This window comes from Salmo salar, chromosome 03 (assembly GCF_965601325.2).
Source record: "Salmo salar chromosome 03, fSalSal1, whole genome shotgun sequence".
In the NCBI taxonomy this organism is placed as follows: Eukaryota; Metazoa; Chordata; class Actinopteri; order Salmoniformes; family Salmonidae; genus Salmo; species Salmo salar.
The window spans coordinates 58,407,948-58,426,492 of NC_138293.1; the positions used below are offsets into that span (position 1 = coordinate 58,407,948).

The window sequence follows — 18,545 nt, forward strand, 5'->3', positions numbered from 1 at the left end:
TTATTATTTGCCCACCAGCACCCTGCCTCATTCAGGGAACTAAACTATTATCCATTAAAGGTATTGCTTGTTTTTTGTCTCTTTTTCCATTTTGTCTTTCCATGTCTTTTTTGTGATTTCTCCTCCAATCATAGTAAGACATACAGGTGTTTAATACATTGGACAGACTTTATAAATAAACATCCACAATGTCAAGTGGGAGCTAAATGTTCCTGGTCCCCCAGATTATCCTCTACTCCTCACCCAGATCTCCCCACCCCCTTCAGCCCACTGCCCCAGTGTGGTTACCACACAAAAACAAACAGGAAAAACAAAAAGAACAGCAACCCTCACAAAGTACAAAAACACATTAAAAATAAGTTACATAAAGAAACAAAACTACAAGCATACATCAACTTAAAGTAGAAATGATCATGTGACTGATCAGCAACAGGTTTAATGTGCATCCCCTCTGATGGTTAGATAAGATTTTATAAATCCACTCTCATTGGTTTCAGACAAGAACGAAATTTGGACATTTTATACAAAATAAGTTTTTATTCACATTTTGAATATAATTTTTTCATTGGTTTTTATAGTAGACCGGCAATACAGTTCAGTTCAACACAGGTACAAAAGGGAAATACAAAATATAAATAATAAATTATACAAATAAAAAACAATAATTTATGGATTTAAATATAATAAATAGACTGACAGGGTCCCACATGATTGTATTCAAGCTTTATAAACTGGTAAGGGCGTAGCTTCTGAAATGAGTCTGGATGATCAGTACATCTGTGCTGCAAGGATATCCAATCTTTGCAGATGACGTTTTGTCTCTTTCCTGATGAGCTCCCACGCCTGTGCACTGTAGTTCTGAAAAACACAGAACATTTGAAATATTAGTGGGGTGAACTTTCTTGGCGAAATAATGACCATGTTGTCTTGAACAACAAAGAAAGAACTGGTGCCGTATGTATTAAGCTTCTTAGAGTAGGAGTGCTGATTTAGGATCAGTTTTGTATTTTAGACAACTATAAGGACAGAGGAGACCTGATACTAGATCAGCATTTCTCTGAGATGTTTGATACATATGTCCCCAGAACCCACGTTCTTTTTAAAGAACACTGCTCCTGTTTAGCCTAGCCTAGTTTATATTCATTTGATTACAAGTATTAAACATGTTTCCATACGAAACCAAACTCACCATTTTTCTCAGAACATTCTTATTCAACTTCTTGAAGTAGCGTTTCAGTCTCCTCTCAGGTTTCATGGCAGGTGATAGCTGTTGGACAAAATTAAACAAAACATTAGCATCATACAGATGTAGGATCTTCACTTGATCACTTTTTTTCTGAGAATTTTCCTGCACGGCAGGAAATGGAACCTTAACATGTATTCAATGTTTGAAAAGGAGTCTAAAGATTGTAATTTCCACTTTAAAATATCAGACTTGATTTGCCATAATGAAAAATGTATCAAAGCATACAAAAAATGTCCATTAATTATAATCCACAATAATTTACATTTCTCATTGCTGCAGTATTATTTATGTGATGTCGCGAACTGGATCAAAATCTGTTATAACCCATATACAGTGCGTTCGGAAAGTATTCAGACCCCTTCCCTTTTTCCACATTTTGTTAAGTTACAGCTTTATTCTAAAGTGGATTAAAGAAAATAAATCCTCATCAATCAACACACAAAACCCAATAATGACAATGTAAAAACAGAAACACCTTATTTACATACGAATTCAGACCCTTTGCTATGAGACGCAAAATTCAGCTCAGGTGCATCCTGTTTTCATTGATTATCCTTGAGATGTTTCTACACTTTGATTGGAGTCCAAATTAGGTAAAATCAACTGATTGGACTTGATTTGGAAAGGCACAAACCTGTATATTTAAGGTCCTACAGTTGACAGTGCATGTCAGAGCAAAAACCAGGCCATGAAGTTGAGAAATTCTCCGTAGAGCTCAGAGACAAGATTGTGTCGAGGCACAGATCTGGGAAAGGGAAACAAAAAATGTCTGCAGCATTGAAGCTCCCCAAAAAAACAGTGGCCTCCATCATTCTTAAATGGAAGAACTTTGTAATCACCAAGACTCTTCCTATAGCTGGCCGCCCGGCCAAACTGAGCAATCAGTGGAGAAGGGCCTTGGTCAGGGAGGTGACCCAGAACCCGATGGTCACTCTGACAGAGCTCCAGATTTCCTCTGTGGGGATGGGAGAGCCTTCCAGAAAGACAACCATCTCTGCAGTACTCCACCGATCAGGCCTTTAAGGTAAAGTGGCCAAACATATGCCACTCCTCGGTAAAAGGCACATTGCAGCCCACTTGGAGTTTGCTAAAAGGCACCTAAAGGACTCTCAGACCATGAGAAACAAGTGTTTCTGGTCTTATGAAACCTATTTGGTCTGAATGCCAAGCATCACGTCTGGAGGAAACCTTGCACCATCCCTACGGTTAAGCATGGTGGTGGCAGCATCATGCTGTGGGGATGTTTTTTATTGGCAGAGACTGGGAGACTTTTCAGGATCGAGGGAAAGATGAACGGAGCGAAGTACAGAGACATCCTTGATGAAAACCTGCTCCAGAGCGCTCAGGACCTCAGACTGGGGCGAAGGTTCACCTTCCAACAGGACAATGACCCTAAGCATACAGCCAAGACAATACAGGAGTGGCTTTGGGACAAGTCTCTGAATGTCCTTGACTGGCCCAGCCAGAGCCCAGACTTGACCTGATCAAACATTACTGGAGAGACCTGAAATTAGCTGTGCAGCAACGCTCCCTATCCAACCTGACAGATCTTGAGAGGATCTGCAGAGAATGGCAGAAACTCCCCAAATACAGATGTGCCAAGCTTGTAGCATGATACCCAAGAAGACTCAAGGCTCTAATCACTGCCAAAGGTGCTTCAACAAATTACTGAGTAAAGGGTCTGAATACTTATGTAAATGTGATATTTCTGTTTTTCATTGTTAATTCATTTAGCAAAATTGTCTAAAACACGGTTTTTGCTTTGTCATTATGGGGTATTGTGTGTCGATTGATGAGGGGGGAAATCTATTTAATCAATTATAGAAAAAGGCTGTAACGTAACAAAATGTGGAAAATGTCAAGGGGTTGAATACTTTATATGTACTTTATAAGTAGATTTCTCCACTTGTAGTGGAGTAGGCTACTCCTAAACCAGGGCTCTCCAACCCTGTTCCTGGAGAACTACCTTCCTGTAGGTTTTCACTCTAACTCTAATCTACCACACCTGATTAAAACTTACTTAGGTGGTTGATAAACTGAATCAGGTTAGTTACAACTGGGGTTGGAGTGAAAACCTACAGAAAGGTAACTCTCCATGAACAGGGTTGGAGAGCCCTGACCTAAACAGGGATTATACTTTAAATAGACCCGTTACTTACACAGGAATTAAGGTTCTCCAATTGGCGTTCTAGAATGTTGAGGAAATCGTCCAGGTTTTTCTTGTCCCAGGTGACAGATTTCATATTCCCATCAAACAGTTTTGTGATTTGATAGATGGTCTCTTTCAGGAATCTGACTTTGTCCTCAACCTACACAGGAAGATATAAAAAGAAGATTAGAAACAGTATAGGCTTTGGTTATGGCATCAATATAACATTGGGTTAAGACCGCCATACCAAAGCATATCAGAACATGATAAGTCATAATTCTAGTCTTTACCTCGGCATCATCTATGTGTCTGTAAAGGGATGTTGGGAAAAAGACTGGGGCATCCTGCTTTGTGATATCTCCTCCCTGGAATACAACCAATATAGTATGTTAAGTCACGTGTCAAATACTTCAAGACCAATCAAGACAGACATAAAGTATAGCTTATACTGCAAGTACAGTAGGTCTAATGTAGATATACTCTCTTGATCGCTGTCATTATAGCCTTAGCGCCCTTTTACAATGTATATTCGAATATAGGCTAACAGTTTTCTAACACAGATGCTAAACATGAAACATATGACTATTTTACTTGGTTGGTTGTTTTGCTGTCCTTAATACATGCATTCAGTCTCCTCTTACAGTGTGCTGATAACTCACCATCTGGTCCAGCAGGGAAAGGTATTCTGAGCTCAAGTGACCGTAGTGGTGTCGGATCCAGTCACAGCAATGACACACGCTCTGCATACTGCAAATAATAAGAAAAATACACGTCCAACTCTGCATTGTATACATTGTAAATAGCAGTTTGTTTCGCTGTTAGTTTTCCAGATGAGTTTGAACATCTTGGCTGTGTTAAGTAGTTTTATGTGGAATTAGGAAAGAGAAAACTGTATGGAGAATTTCCCCTGATCAACCTACCGGAGGCGGGAACTTTCATTTTCCAGACTAGCACATGCAGCAGTATGAATTCCATGCCTGCTCCTTCTCCTGGACGAACAAATCACAGTAAATCTATACACATTCTCCTTGAAATCAGCTTTAAATTATAGTTGAACCACAAGATAAGATTATTCCATTTAGATATCGGCTAGACTATTACTATAGCGAGAAAAGGCTATTCGCGAGCTTTGCTTTCAACTGCTAATAACTTCGCGTGAACCGATAAAATGAGTCTGATAACAAAATCGTCGAAGTCGAAATAAAACCCACACTTCTTAAGAAATGTAGCCATATTAGACATTAATTTAGTGGGTTTCGTTCAAAGTTAGTCCGAAATATTGTTCCGTAGTCTTCTGCTGTTGCGCTACAAATGAAAAGTGAATGGGAGACGTCGCTTCACTACCCATATCTCTCAACTTTCATTTTCACAATGACGTAACCAACTTTCACCCTACTGTTGTCTGCTGGTGATGCAACGTTGACAAGCAACGACAACATGATTTTATGGAACTTTCTATTTGTCGTTTATTTTACAAGGGGAAAATGAAAAAGAATGTGACAAAAGTTCCTTGGTATAGGCTACGATATCAGGGATATTTTCCCTACAGAGTCAATAGTTTTGACAGGGCTGTGTGTGTGTTTGTGTGTGAGTGTTTGTCATAGTGTTGTGCACGTTTTTGACTATACAAGGTCAAATCTTGGCATTGGTTCATTTCTCCCTTTTTCTATATAATATTGGGATTAATTCATCATATACAAAGCCTGTTCAACTGTAAAGATCGTATAGTGTAGAGAAGTGGTCACCAAAACTGTCTGCACAGTCCTGGAGAACAGCAGGAGGAGGTGCAGGCTTTTGTTCCAACCCAGTACAAACACACCTGTTCCATCAGGGTCTTGATAAGATGTCATAGGTGGTTTCATATTGAAAATGTCATGTTATAGGCAAAAATGTCAGATGTAGCCTAATTTTTCTGCTGCATTTATACACTCTAACTCTCTGAGATGCTTTATAAATACTGGCCTTGGTGTTATTCGATATAGCCTTAATAGGATCAGCAGTGAGGAATCATAATAGTGACACTTGAAACGTGATACCAAAGAGTCAGAGAGCTATATTTCCCTTCACATATATCATACATTTATTGCCTATAGTTTTACAAGCATGGCAATAACATTAGCAACAGGGCTGCAGCCACAGCACAGGACAACTGATAGAATCTTTGACATTGTGGCAACGTCCAATGTGCTGAAGCGGCTGACGTCTTCATGCGTTTTAGCTCCAGTAGTGATACATGTCAATGGTGCTGAAACGTCTTCTTATGTCACATGACACGTCTGTGGTGGAAGCATTTTGGAGTTTTCCCAGCTGTTTTACACAAGTTGTGTGATGTCATCAGTTTCACCTGAGTCTTCTCCCCAGTAACCATAGACACTTTTGGCTGAGGTATCGAATTGGGTAGGGAATATGTAGTTTGAAGAGCGTTTGCACATTGAGAAGATGTCGCCAAGATATCATAATAGAATGTTGATGTCTAGCCGACATATAAAGGATGTAGAACTGTAGAATTTAGAATGTGTAAGACGTCAATGAACAAACAATGTCTAAACTACATCATCCCAATGTATACAGGATACATCGTGCCTACCCACTGAGCACGGTGCTGTCTGGACCGGCCTTCTTTATTTGGTCATAATTCTAACCACATACTGTCCATAATGTAAATACATCCCATCACACACACACACACACACACACACACACACACACACACACACACACACACACACACACACACACACACACACACACACACACACACACACACACACACACACACACACACACACACACACACACACACACACACACACAAGTAGTGTTTCCTTTGCAGCAATTCAACCATAAGGCAGGCAGTCTCCCCTGAACACTTGATGTTGAGATGTGTCTGTTACTCCAACTCTGTGAAGCATTTATTTGGGCTGCAATTTCTGAAGCTGGTAACTCTAATGAACTTCTCCTCTGCAGCAGATGTAACTCTGTGTCTTCCTTTCCTGTGTCTGTCCTCATGAGAGGCAGTTTCATCACAGCGCTTGATGGTTTTCGCAACTGCACTTGAAGAAACATTCAAAGTTCTAGAAATTTCCCGCATTGACTGACATTCATATCTTTAAGTAATGATGGATTGTCATTTCTCTTTGCTTATTTGAGCTGTTCCTTCCAGAAATATGGACTTGGTATTTTAGCAAATAGTGCTATCTTCAGTATACCACCCCTACCTTGTCACAACACAACTGATTGGCTAAAACGCATTTAGAAGGAAAGAAATTCTTTAACAAGGCACACCTGTTAATTGAAATGCATTCCAGGTGACTACCTCCTGAAGCTGGTTCAGAGAATGCCAAGAGTGTGCAAAGCTGACGTCAAAGCTGGGTGGATACTTTGAAGAATTTCAAATACAACATATATTTTGATTTGTTTAACACTTTTTTGGTTACTACATGATTCCATATGTGTTATTTCATAGTGTTGATGTCTTCACTATTATTCTACAATGTGGAAAATAGTAAAAATAAAGAAAAACCCTGAGATGTGTCCAAACTTTTGACTGGTACTGTATTTATGTACACTCTGGACTACGACATATTTCTATGTTTCTTATGTCCATTATTTTACTTTTAGATTTGTGTGTATTGTTGTGTATTGTCAGATATTACTGCAGTGGTAGAGCTAGAAATACAAGCATATCGCTACACCCGTTAAAACATCTGCTAAATGTGTATATGCCATAAATTAAAATGTATTTGATTAAAAAAGATTACAGCGGTAGAGGACACATTTATTTAATGAAAATATACTTCATTATTACAATAACAAATATTTCCTATCATGTTGCAATAATAAATATAGTATGCAATCTCCTTCATGAATACAAAACAAAATGCACGGAAACATTGATACATTAGGCTATGTATAACTTAAGTCAATCACAGAATTATTCAGTATAAAGAATTATTTACTCCACAGAGTAGTGAATACATTACTACACAATAAATAAATGCATAAAAAAACAGATAAGTAAACATGTAAATAAATAGTTAGATATATTAATAGATAAATAGATATATAAATAAATAAATAATATCTACACAACACACACATAACGCTCATTGGCTACTTAATGTTGTGTCTAGTCTTTGTAGGTGTGCCAGCACCACTGTCCTTATGTCTTCCCAGCCGCTTGCGCTGTATTCCTGCATAAATGAAATACACTTGTTAAGATTTGAGAATAGACACATGTTGTATCATCATATAAATACATCCAGATTTGGTGAATGTACTCTCTTTGTAAGATAAATGGATCAACCTACCTCGCGTTTCAAGTAATTCTTCAGGAACTTGAAGTGAAGGCTCATCTTTTTGTTCACTCTTTTGACAGATTTTGATAGTCTAGTTTTCATAGACTTTACCTGTTAGAACAAAATATAAATAATTCATTTAATATTATGATTTGATTAACATGTAACCACTTATATTATAATCTAGTAGGATAGTATAATGTTTTTCCTTTTTGCATTAATGTTTAAGAGGCGAAAATCACAAATGACATACGCATTGGTCCAGCTCCGAGGTCTGGCGATAGAGGTCATTCATAAACTTGTCAACTCCTTTCTGGTCCCAGGCGGTGGACTCATATTTACCACTGCTGTACAATTTCTTTATAGCGTTCAGAGTATGCGAAATGAAGGCCATCTGTTCCTCAGCCTAGAAGAAGAGTGAACTGTATTAGCATATGCCTTGTGAATTGATGGCAAATATCAGAAAATTTGAGCAAATTGCATATTCGTTATAACCTAATTATATACGCTGCATTCGGGAAGTGTTCAGAATCCTTCACTATCTGCACATTTTGTACGTTACAGCCTCATTTTGAAATTGAATAAATATGATTTCTCTCATCAATCTACACACAATAACCCATAATGACCAAGCCAAAACATGTTATTCGACTTTTTGGCTAACTTATTAAAAGCAAAATACTTTTTTTGCCATTTTAGAAATGGTCTGTAACGTAACAAAATGTGGAAAAGGTGAAAGGGTCTGAATACTTTCCGAATTCAGTGTTTATTCCAATCTCAGAAAGAAAGGTTATGAATAGAACAAAACCCTTTTTATGCATATTTCTTACCTTGAAATGATTGACTTGTCTGTATTGTTTGTCAGGGAAAGTGATCTGAGGATCTCGAGAGACTTCATTACCCTGAATTGCCAAAAAATATTAACAAAATCTTGCATTATTATTACTGTACCAAAAGGAGTCAGGTAATTTAAATGAAACATTGCAGCTCATGAAATGTTGAAAAGATGACAACTGCTCAATGACCTGGAAGTGAATAAACATTACCCTATATCCTACCATTTTCTGAAGCATCGTTATGATGTTGTTGCTGAACACTTGGAACATGCTCGGAGACCGAGGCAGTGTCTTCATCCACGTGCATCCGATGGTTTTATTCCAGGTGCAAATCGTCATGACCAAGCACATCCAAAAGCTGATTGAACCCATTTTAGCGTAGATAAACTGTAGTTCTCGTTCTGTCCGCAATCAACGTTAATGCCCTTCCGAAAGACAGCCTACTTCGTATAATTCCGACAAAAGTAAGTCTTCCGCAACGGATAAAGAGAGAACGTGTTCTTCCTGACTGATCAATTTCTAGAATATACAAGTTCTGCCATGCTACAACCTGTGTCGATCCTTTATACAAAGAGTCTGCAAGGTATTCCAAAAGTGAAAGGTGGAAGTTCCCTTACACTTTCATACCTGAGTGTTGTTTTACGTCTGGAGAAAATGCAGGGAAAGGACAGGTGTATCGCTCGAAGAATTGTTACATCTTGAGTTATTTGCTGTTTTATCATGAAATATTGGCCTTTTAACCAGGATATTGTTGATAAAAAAATAAACATGTGAATCCATCGGACTATGGCCTAAATAAATATCACCATATAGAACATTTTTGTTTGGCCTTTCACTTCGAAAACCACAGTATTTCATGTTTGAAAACGCAACACCTTTTCATTTGCACACAGCAACTTTGGTGTCAACTACGTTGTAACCACCTGCTTAAAGGGTAATTGTGGTTTGTGGACCCCAACTGCTTATGTAAAGATACAGATCAACCTTGTATGGGTTGAATGAATTACACACTCAACATTACTTTATAACGTTTTAGAAACAGGTTTGGGTGGTCTGAAATATTTTGGTAGACCCCCTTCTATATGCTCCCGGATTTCAGAAAAAGACACCGGTATCCTATGAAGTGCACAGGCAGTATAGACCGTGGGAATACTGCTTCAATTGGAGCCTATATTGCGGGGGCTTTTGAATCTGGGCCTATAGGCATGTGTGTGTAAGATAGGTTTTTCACGTCGATCATCTGTCAAAGTATTCAATATTATTGTCTTTAATGCACTTGTAAATGCATATTTTATTTATTCATCCAGTTATGTAAGTTGATGGGACCTCTGCAACTATTTCCTTTCCTCTCCAGGGACTGAAGAGTAGAGGCTTGGTTTGAAGAGCGATTGGTATACTCCATTGAACTAATATTCAAATGATTATAATAATTATGTTGCATAATATCCAGTATTGTCACATCCTGACCAGTGAAAGAGGTCATTTGCCATAGTAGAGTGGTCAGGGAGTGGCAGGGTTTTTAATTTTTTTTTTTAGGTATTTTGGGTTTTCTTTTTCTATGTGGGTTTGTTCTAGTTATCATTTTCTATGTGTTGGTTTTCATGTTCGGCCGGGGATATGGTTTCCAATCAGAAGCAGGTGTCTTTCGTTGTCTCTGATTGGAAGCCATACTTAAGCAGCCTGTTTTTCTATGGGGTTGTGGGTAGTTGTTTTCCGTTTTAGTCTTTGTACCTGACGGGACTGTGTTGGTCGTTTTTGTTATTTAGTCAAGTGTCATCATTAAAAGATTGAAAATGAGCACTATCCACGCTGCGTCTTGGTCTCCATTTCCCGACCCCTGTGACAGAACTACCCACCACCAACGGACCAAGCAGCGTGCATTCTCGGGGAGGAAGAGCAGGACCCAGCAGTATGGTTCTGAGGAGTGGACCTGGGAGGAGATCTTAGATGGGGCAGGACCCTGGACAAGCCCTGGGGAGTATCGCTGTCCGCAGTGGGAGATAGAGGCAGCGAAGGCAGAACGACGATACTGGGAGGAACAGCTCGGTAGGCAAGAAGAGGCCGAGAGGCAGCAGCAAAAACATTTTTTTTTGGGGGGGGGGCACATGGATAGATTGGCAAAGGTGAGGTTAAGACCTGAGCCAACTCCCCGTGCGCTCAGTGCAAGCTCCTCACCGTTGCCGTGCTAGAGTTGGCCGGCAGCCAGGGAGAAGTGCACCGGTTCAACGTATCTGGTCTCCGGTGCGTCTCCTCGGCCAAGGTTATCCTGCGCCAGCTCTACGCACGGTAACCCCAGTTCGCCAGCTCAACCCAGTGCAGCCTATTCCAGCTCCCCGCCCTTGCTGGGCTATGGATAAGATCGAGCCAGGGCGTGTTCTGCCAGCCCTAAGCGCCAGACCTCCAGTGCGCCTCCAAGGCCCAGTGTACCCTGTGCCTGCTACGCGCACTCTCCCTCCAGTGCGCCACCATAGCCCAGTACGTCCTGTGCCTGCTCCGCACACTCTCCCGCCAGTGCGCCACCATAGCCCAGTACGTCCTGTGCCTGCTCCGCACACTCTCCCGCTAGTGCGCCACCATAGCCCAGTATGTCCTGTGCCTGCTCCTCGCACTCTTCCTCCAGTACGCCTCCATAGCCCAGTACGGCCGGTGCCTGCTTTGAGCACGCGGTCCTCAGTGCGTCTCCCCAGTCTGGTGAGACCGGTTCCAGCTCCCTGTAGGAAGCCTCCAGTGATGATCAATGGTCCGAAGCCTCCAGTGATGATCCATGGCCCGGAGCCTGTAGGGATGATCCATGGCACGAAGCCTCCAGTGATGATCCATGGCCCGGAGCCTGTAGGGATGATCCATGGCTCGGAGCCTCCAGTGATGATCCATGGCCCGGAGCCTCCAGTGATGATCTATGGCACAAAGCCTCCAGTGATGATCCATGGCACGGAACCAGTATTGATGATCCATGGCACGGAGCCTGCAGCGAAGGTCCCCAGTCTGGAACCTACAGAGATGCTCTCCAGTCCGGAGCCTCCGGCGACGCTCCTCAGCCCAGAGCCTCCAGTGACGCTTCTCAGCCCGGAACCTCCGGCGACGCTTCTCAGCCCGGAGCCTCCGGCGACGCTTCTCAGCCCGGAGCCAGAGCCTTCAGCGGTGGTCGGCAGTGCAGAACCTCTGGTAATGATCCACAGGTCAGGGTTCCAGAAGCAGAGGGATCTGCGGTCAGAACGGGGGCTACGCCCAGAGGAGGAGCCACCTCCATAGCTGGAGGATTGGCGGAGGGTCTGGGTGTAGCACAGGAGCCGTCACGGACGGTGGCCAGCCTCCCTTCCCTCCCTTTTTGTTTAGGGTTGTTTTTGTGGGGTTTTGGTTTGGTGTGCAGTCGGGGTCTGCACCTTTGTCAAGTGTCATCATTAAAAGATTGAAAACGAGCACTATCCACGCTGCGTCTTGGTCTCCATTTCACGACCCCTGTGACAAGTATGTACTTTGTATTATTAATAACTATACGAACAAACAACATTTTACAGTAATATGATGCCACAGTCATATGATTTACTGTCTAAAAGTGTATTCTAAAGGCGTTTATTGTTTTTCATTGGAGATTATGTTGCAATGGAATTATGCTAACATTTCATGGAGAAATTCGTCTTCATTCATCGGTTGATTCACATCACACATTTTTATATAAAATATATAAAAATATTTATATAAAATATATTATATCAAATATAAGCTGTGTGTGTGTGTGTTTATTCAAATATTATACACACTCTTAGAAAAGGGTTCTATATTGAACCTTCAGGGGTGCCATATATGAAGCAATCAATAAAACCCTTTTTGGTTCTATCTAGAACCTTTTTTCCTAAGAGTGCGTGGTAATTTGCTGCAACATGGATGAATAACATAAACACATAGGAGTGTCCTAATTAATATATTTAACAAAATGACTTATAAAACATGTTTTAATAAACTTTTATGCAAAATGTAACTACAATATACTACCATGACACGTGTTTTCTTGGCATTTTTTTTATTTCTTCTGAAAATGTCTCAGGATGCCCTCTATTTCAACTCTCAAGGACTCCCGTGCGCACTAACTGTTTTTTGTTTTAGACAGGCATAGATCAGGTGAGGTTAATAAATAATCCCTAACTCTTTAATATTTTGAGTATGGTCAAGTATGGTAATTCATCTCTGGATGGTGTATAATAGCAACCAGACACTGCAAATATATCGCCATCCTTCCTAAATGAGCTGTGGGAGTGAATGGAAACTCAGGAATGTCACTTTGAGGCTAAAGATGATTTTAAAATAGCTACAGTGTGTATTTGCTGAACTGATAGAAAACTCTGCATTGATCAACACCATTGCATTCACTCCACATTACAGGCCTGAATGACAAAGTGAAAAGTTGTAAACCTATTCAAAAATAACTCATTCTAAAACATCCATTCAGGTTGCAACATGGCGGTTAAGTAATATTGCAAGACAACATGACAAATTAATTAACTTTTGTGCCTAAATAAAAAATGTTGTGGCAAATCCAACACAACACATCACAGAGTGAAACTGTGTGTATTTTCAAGTTTTACAGTGTTATGGGTAGACTTGTCACCAGCAGGGACTGAGGAGTTTGTCAGGATCAAAATAAATATGAAAGGAGCAAAGCCAAGAGGAAAAATGAGAGGAAAACATGCCTTAGTCCTTTGAAGACCTGACACTGGCTTATTGTTACATTTTTCAGTGGGACAATTACACACATTTTAAGGCTTGAGACACACCAGAATGGCTTTCCAACATGTGTTTAGTGTTCCTCGGTGGTCAAGTTAGAGACAAGGTATGAATACTGTTATCTATCAGTCGTTCCCAACCAAATTGACTGAGCTTGAGAAATTTGACAAACACCATGAGCTCCAAAAGTATTGGGACAGTGACACGTTAGGTTGTTTTGGCTCTGTAGTCCAGCACTTTGGATTTGAAATGATACATGACTATGAGGTTAAAGTGCAGACTGTCAGGTTTAATTTGAGGGTATTTTCATCCATATCGGTTGAACTGAAATTACAGCACTTTTTGTAGATAGGGGACTAAAAGCATTGGGAGAAATTCACTTATATGTGTATTGAAGTAGTAACAAGTATTTGGTCCCATTTTGATAGCACCCAATGACGAAATCCAGTTTGCGACTCTACAAACTTGTTGGATGCATTTGCTGTTTGTTTTGGTTGTGTTTCAGATTTATTTTGTGTCCAATACAAATTAATGGTAGATTATGTTTTGTGTCATTTTGGAGTCACTTTTATTGTAAACAAGAGAGGAATATGCTTCTAAGCACTTCTACATTCATGTGGATTCTACCATCATTTCTGATAATCCTGAATGAATCTTTGAATAATAAGTGATAAAGTTACAGAAGCACAAATATTATACCACCAGGACATGCTAAACTCTCACCATTACAACTTTACCTTAAATGATAAAGTTGTCTGTGATGAGATACGAACTCGCTGTCTTTCGGTTGCTAGACGTTCGCGTTATATGCCTACCCAGACGCACAAATAGATTGTTTTTTTGCGTAGTTTGTAATTTATTTATTTATTAATTTTATTAGTAAGGTTGCTGCTACCGTCTCTTACGACTGAAAATGTCTTCTGGACATCAGAACAGCGATTACTCACCACGAACTGGAAGAAGCTTTTTCCTTTATCGAGTCTGACGATAAAGACATACTGATTTCCCAGGAACGGCCCAAATCCCCATTAATTTGCGTGAAGAAAAGATGGAGAAAAAGGGGGCACAGGTCGGGCTGCCTTCTGATAATCCGTAGACGAGCGAGTAAACTCCCACTGTCATCCATTCTACTGGTTAACATGCAATCATTGTAAAATAAAATTGATGACCTATTATATGATTATCCTACCAATGGGACATTAAAAACTGTAATATCTTATGTTTCACCGAGTCGTGGCTGAACGACAACACGGATAATATAGAATTTGGCGGGATTATCCATGCACCGACAGAACAGAGAAGAAGCTATGTCTGGTAAGACGAGTGGTGGGAGTGTGTGTCTTTTTGTCAATAACAGCTGGTGCGCGATGTCTAATATTAAAGAAGTCTCGAGGTACTGCTCGCCTGAGGTAGAGTACCTCATGATAAGCTGTAGACTACACTATGTACCAAGAGACTTCTCATCTATTTAATTCGTAGCTGTCTATTTACCACCACAGACCGATGCTGGCACTAAGACGCCACTCAACCAACTCTATAAGGTCATAAGCATACAAGAAAATGCTCATCCAGAAGCGGTGCTCCTAGTGTCTGGGGACTTTAATGCAGGGAAACATAAATCAGTTTGACCAAATTTTTCCCAGCATGTCACATGTGCAACCAGAGGAAAAAAAGCTCTAGACCACCTTTACTCCACACACAGAGATGCATACAAAGCTCTCCCATGCCTTCCATTTCACAAATCTGACCATAATTCTATCCTCCTGATTCCTGCTTACAAACAAAAACTACAGCAGGTTGTACCAGTGACTCGCTTAATACGGAAGTGGTCAGATGACATGGATGCTACGCTGCAGCACTGTTTTTCTAGCACAGACTGGAATATGTTCCAGGATTCATCCAATGGCATTGAGGAGTATACCACCTCAGTCATCGGCTTCATCAATAAGTGCGTCGACGACGTCGTCCCCACAGTGACCGTACCTACATATCCCAACCAGAAACCATGGATTACAGGCAACATCAGCATCGAGCTAAAGCCTAGAGCTGCCTCTTTCAAGGAGCGGGACACTAATCCGGACGATTATAATACAGTGGGGGGAAAAAGTATTTGATCCCCTGCTGATTTTGTACGTTTGCCCACTGATAAAGAAAGGATCAGTCTATAATTTTAATGGTAGGTTTATTTGAACAGTGAGAGACAGGTGGTAAGGGTAGGCAACAAAACGTCTGTCACGCTGATCCTCAACACTGGGGCCCCTCAGGGGTGTGTACTTAGTCCCCTCCTGTACTCCCTGTTCACCCAAAAACTGCGTGGCCAAACACGACTCCAAATCCATTATTAAGTTTGCCGATGACACAAAGTGGTTGGCCTGATCACCGACAACGATGAGACAGCCAATAGGGAGGAGGTCAGAGTACTGGCAGTGTGGTGCCAAGACAACAACCTCTCCCTCAATGTGAGCAAGACAAAGGGCTGATCATGGACTAATAATAATAGGCAGTGTCAGAGGAAAGCCCATAAAATTGCCCGAGACTCCAGTCACTCAAGTCATCGACTGTTTTCTCTGCTACAGGAGGGCAAGTGGAACCAGAGCGCCAAGTCTAGGACCAAAAGGCTCCTTAACAGCTTCTACCCCCAAGCCATAAGAACAATTAATCAAATGGCCACCGTGCTAATTACATTGACACCCCCTCCTCCATTTGTTTTGTACACTGCTGCTACTCGCTGTTTAAAATCTATGCATAGTCACTTCAGCCCTACCTACATGTACAAATTACTTCAACTAACCTGTACCCCTGGTACCGGTACCCCCTTATTGTTATTTTATTGTGTAGCTTTTAATTATGTTTATTTGGTAAATATCTTCTTAACTCTTCTTGAACTGCACTGTTGGTTAAGGACTTGTAAGTAAGCATTTCACGGTAAGGTCTACGCTTGTTGTATTCGGTGCATGTGACAAATAAAGTTTGATTTGATTTGAAATATCATACCCCATCTCCAAAAAATGCAAACCTCGGCAGTTACTGTAATGCTGAGAGGTTAGCATGTCTTGGGGATATGATATTTGTGCGTCTTTAACTTTCTCACTAATCATTATTCACGATTCATTCAGGATTGCTGTAATCCTGTCAGATCCGGTCTGTTTGTTTGCCATGGTGCTGAAAGGTCTTCTTCTCTTGCCTCCACTGCGGACGCATTTTAAAGGTTTCCCAGCCGTTTTACACAGGTTGTGTGATATCATCAGTGAGTCTTCAAGTTAAGACACAACAACACCGTGTGACATTATCAGGACTATCTAAGGACATATTTATTAGGCCTATAGGTAAATATGTTAGATTAAAATAGATTTCAGCTGTTAGAGGTCACATTTATTTAATTAAAATGTATTTAATCCTTCCAATAACAAAATCATGTTGCAATAATAAATACAGTACGCAATGGCCGTCATAAATACAAAAATCAATGCATGAAAACATTGTTACATTTTCTACAGCCTAAAAATACCTAGCACATAATTCATTATTCAGTATAAAATGTGTTTTACTTCGCAGAGTTGTGAATACACATAATAAATAAATAAAACATACATAAAAAATAACCGTGTAAATAAATAGTTGAAAAAATAGACGTATAAATAAATAATCTGTAGACACACACATGAGACTCATTGGTTAGTCAATTGGTATCGTGACTAGTCTTAACATGTGTGACAGCACCACGTTCCTTATGTCTTCCCAGCCGCTTGCGCTGTATTCCTGCATGAACGAAACACACATGTCATATTTTAGAATAGACACATGTTGTGTAAACACATATGAATATATCCCTATTTGGTCAATGCCCTCTCTTGGTAAGACAAATTGACCTACCTCGCGTTTCAAGGAATTCTTCAGGATTTGGAAGTGAAGGCTCATACCTTTGTTCACTCTTTTGACAGATGTTGATGGTCCAGGTTTTATAGTCTTTACCTGTTGGAACAAAATATAAAGTAATCATGTTATATTATGATTCGTTTAAATCACATTATATGGCAATCTAAAATGATAGGATAATGTTTGCCTTTTTGCATTAATGTTCAGAGAAAATCACAAATCACATAGACTTACGCATTGGTCCAGCTCCGAGGTCTGGCGATGCAGACCAATCATAAACTCGTCAACTCCTTTCTGGTCCCAGGCGGTGGAATCATATTTACCACTGCTGTACAATTTCTCTATAGCGTTCAGAGTTTGCGAAATGAAGACAATCCGGCCGTTATCCTAGAAGAGTGATTTGTATTAGTACATGCCTTATGAATATCAGAAAAGTATAGCAAATTGCGTATTCGTTAAAAACGAATTATATGGCCTACACTCTTAGAAAAAACGTTGAACCAAAACCTTTTTTTAAAATAGTGTAGGCTATGCATATGTCTTACCGTGAAATTATCGACTTGTCTGTATTGCTCGTTAGGGAAAGTGATCTGAGATTTCCGAGAGACCACATGACCCTGAGATGCCAAAAAATAGAAACAAATGATTGCAATATTATTATTGTATACATATAAGAGTAACTGAATCAAATGAAACACAGCAGCACATTAAATGTTGAACAGATGACAACTGCTCAATGACCAGGAACAAGTAAATAAACATTACAGTATCCTACCATTTTCTGAAGCATCGTTATGGTGTTGTTGCTGAGCACTTGGAACATGCTCGGAGACCGAGGCAGTGTCCTCATCCACGTGCATCCGATGGTTTTATTCCAGGTGCAAATCGTCAGGATCAAGCACATCCAAAAGCTTATTGAACCCATTTTATCGTAGGTCTACTGTAGTTCTCTGTCTGTTCACTATCAACCGAGGTGCAAAATTAGGCACACTTCAGAAAGACAGCCTATACTTTGTAGAATTCCGAAAAAGAAGACGTTGTCCTCAAAGGATAAAGAGATAAAGTGTTCTTCCTGATCGATCCACTTCTCGAAATCCAGAGTTCTGTCATGCTCCAATCTGTGTCGATATTTTATACAAAGATGTTGAAAGGTGTTCCGAAAGTGAAAGGTGGAAGTCCCGGTAGACAGGCGCTTTCATACCTGACAGTATATCTTTCGGCCTGGAGACAACGCACGGAAAGGACAGGTGCATCTCTCGAAGACTTGTTAAAACCTTAACTAATTTCTTATTTTATTCTGAAATATTGGATTACCAACCAGGAACATGTTTGAGATGAAAAACATTTACTTGTGAATCCACTTTAGTCAGACGACAGCTTAAATTGATATGCATTTATTTGCAAACATTTCGTTGTCC

At 40.3% G+C, this 18,545-nt stretch overlaps 3 protein-coding genes across 4 annotated transcripts; all 3 read right to left on the reverse strand.

The window, feature by feature from the left end:
• Window positions 1–538: 538 nt before the first annotated feature.
• LOC106590949 (interferon a3) lies at window positions 539–4,747 on the reverse strand. 2 transcript variants are annotated; one of them, XM_045714985.2, is made up of 6 exons: window positions 4,316–4,747; window positions 4,055–4,142; window positions 3,686–3,760; window positions 3,406–3,555; window positions 1,190–1,267; window positions 540–858 (listed from the first exon to the last, which is right to left on the reverse strand). In XM_045714985.2, the coding sequence occupies exons 2-6, from the start codon at window positions 4,139–4,141 to the stop codon at window positions 769–771; spliced, it is 480 nt and encodes a 159-aa protein (XP_045570941.2). In that variant the 5' UTR covers window position 4,142; window positions 4,316–4,747; the 3' UTR covers window positions 540–768. The 2 variants fall into 2 exon arrangements, with proteins under 2 accessions (XP_045570940.2, XP_045570941.2); XM_045714984.2 differs by lacking the exon at window positions 4,316–4,747 and having other exon boundaries at window positions 539–858; window positions 4,055–4,300.
• Window positions 4,748–7,501: 2,754 nt separating this feature from the next.
• On the reverse strand, window positions 7,502–8,901 carry LOC106600962 (interferon a3-like). The gene is made up of 5 exons (XM_014192769.3): window positions 8,752–8,901; window positions 8,524–8,595; window positions 7,947–8,099; window positions 7,706–7,804; window positions 7,502–7,588 (listed from the first exon to the last, which is right to left on the reverse strand). Exons 1-5 carry the CDS (start codon window positions 8,899–8,901, stop codon window positions 7,502–7,504), a joined length of 561 nt encoding a protein of 186 aa, XP_014048244.3.
• An 8,025-nt stretch (window positions 8,902–16,926) lies between these two features.
• LOC106593349 (interferon a3-like) lies at window positions 16,927–18,052 on the reverse strand. The gene is made up of 5 exons (XM_014184681.2): window positions 17,903–18,052; window positions 17,673–17,744; window positions 17,362–17,514; window positions 17,125–17,223; window positions 16,927–17,010 (listed from the first exon to the last, which is right to left on the reverse strand). Exons 1-5 carry the CDS (start codon window positions 18,050–18,052, stop codon window positions 16,927–16,929), a joined length of 558 nt encoding a protein of 185 aa, XP_014040156.2.
• Window positions 18,053–18,545: the final 493 nt, after the last annotated feature.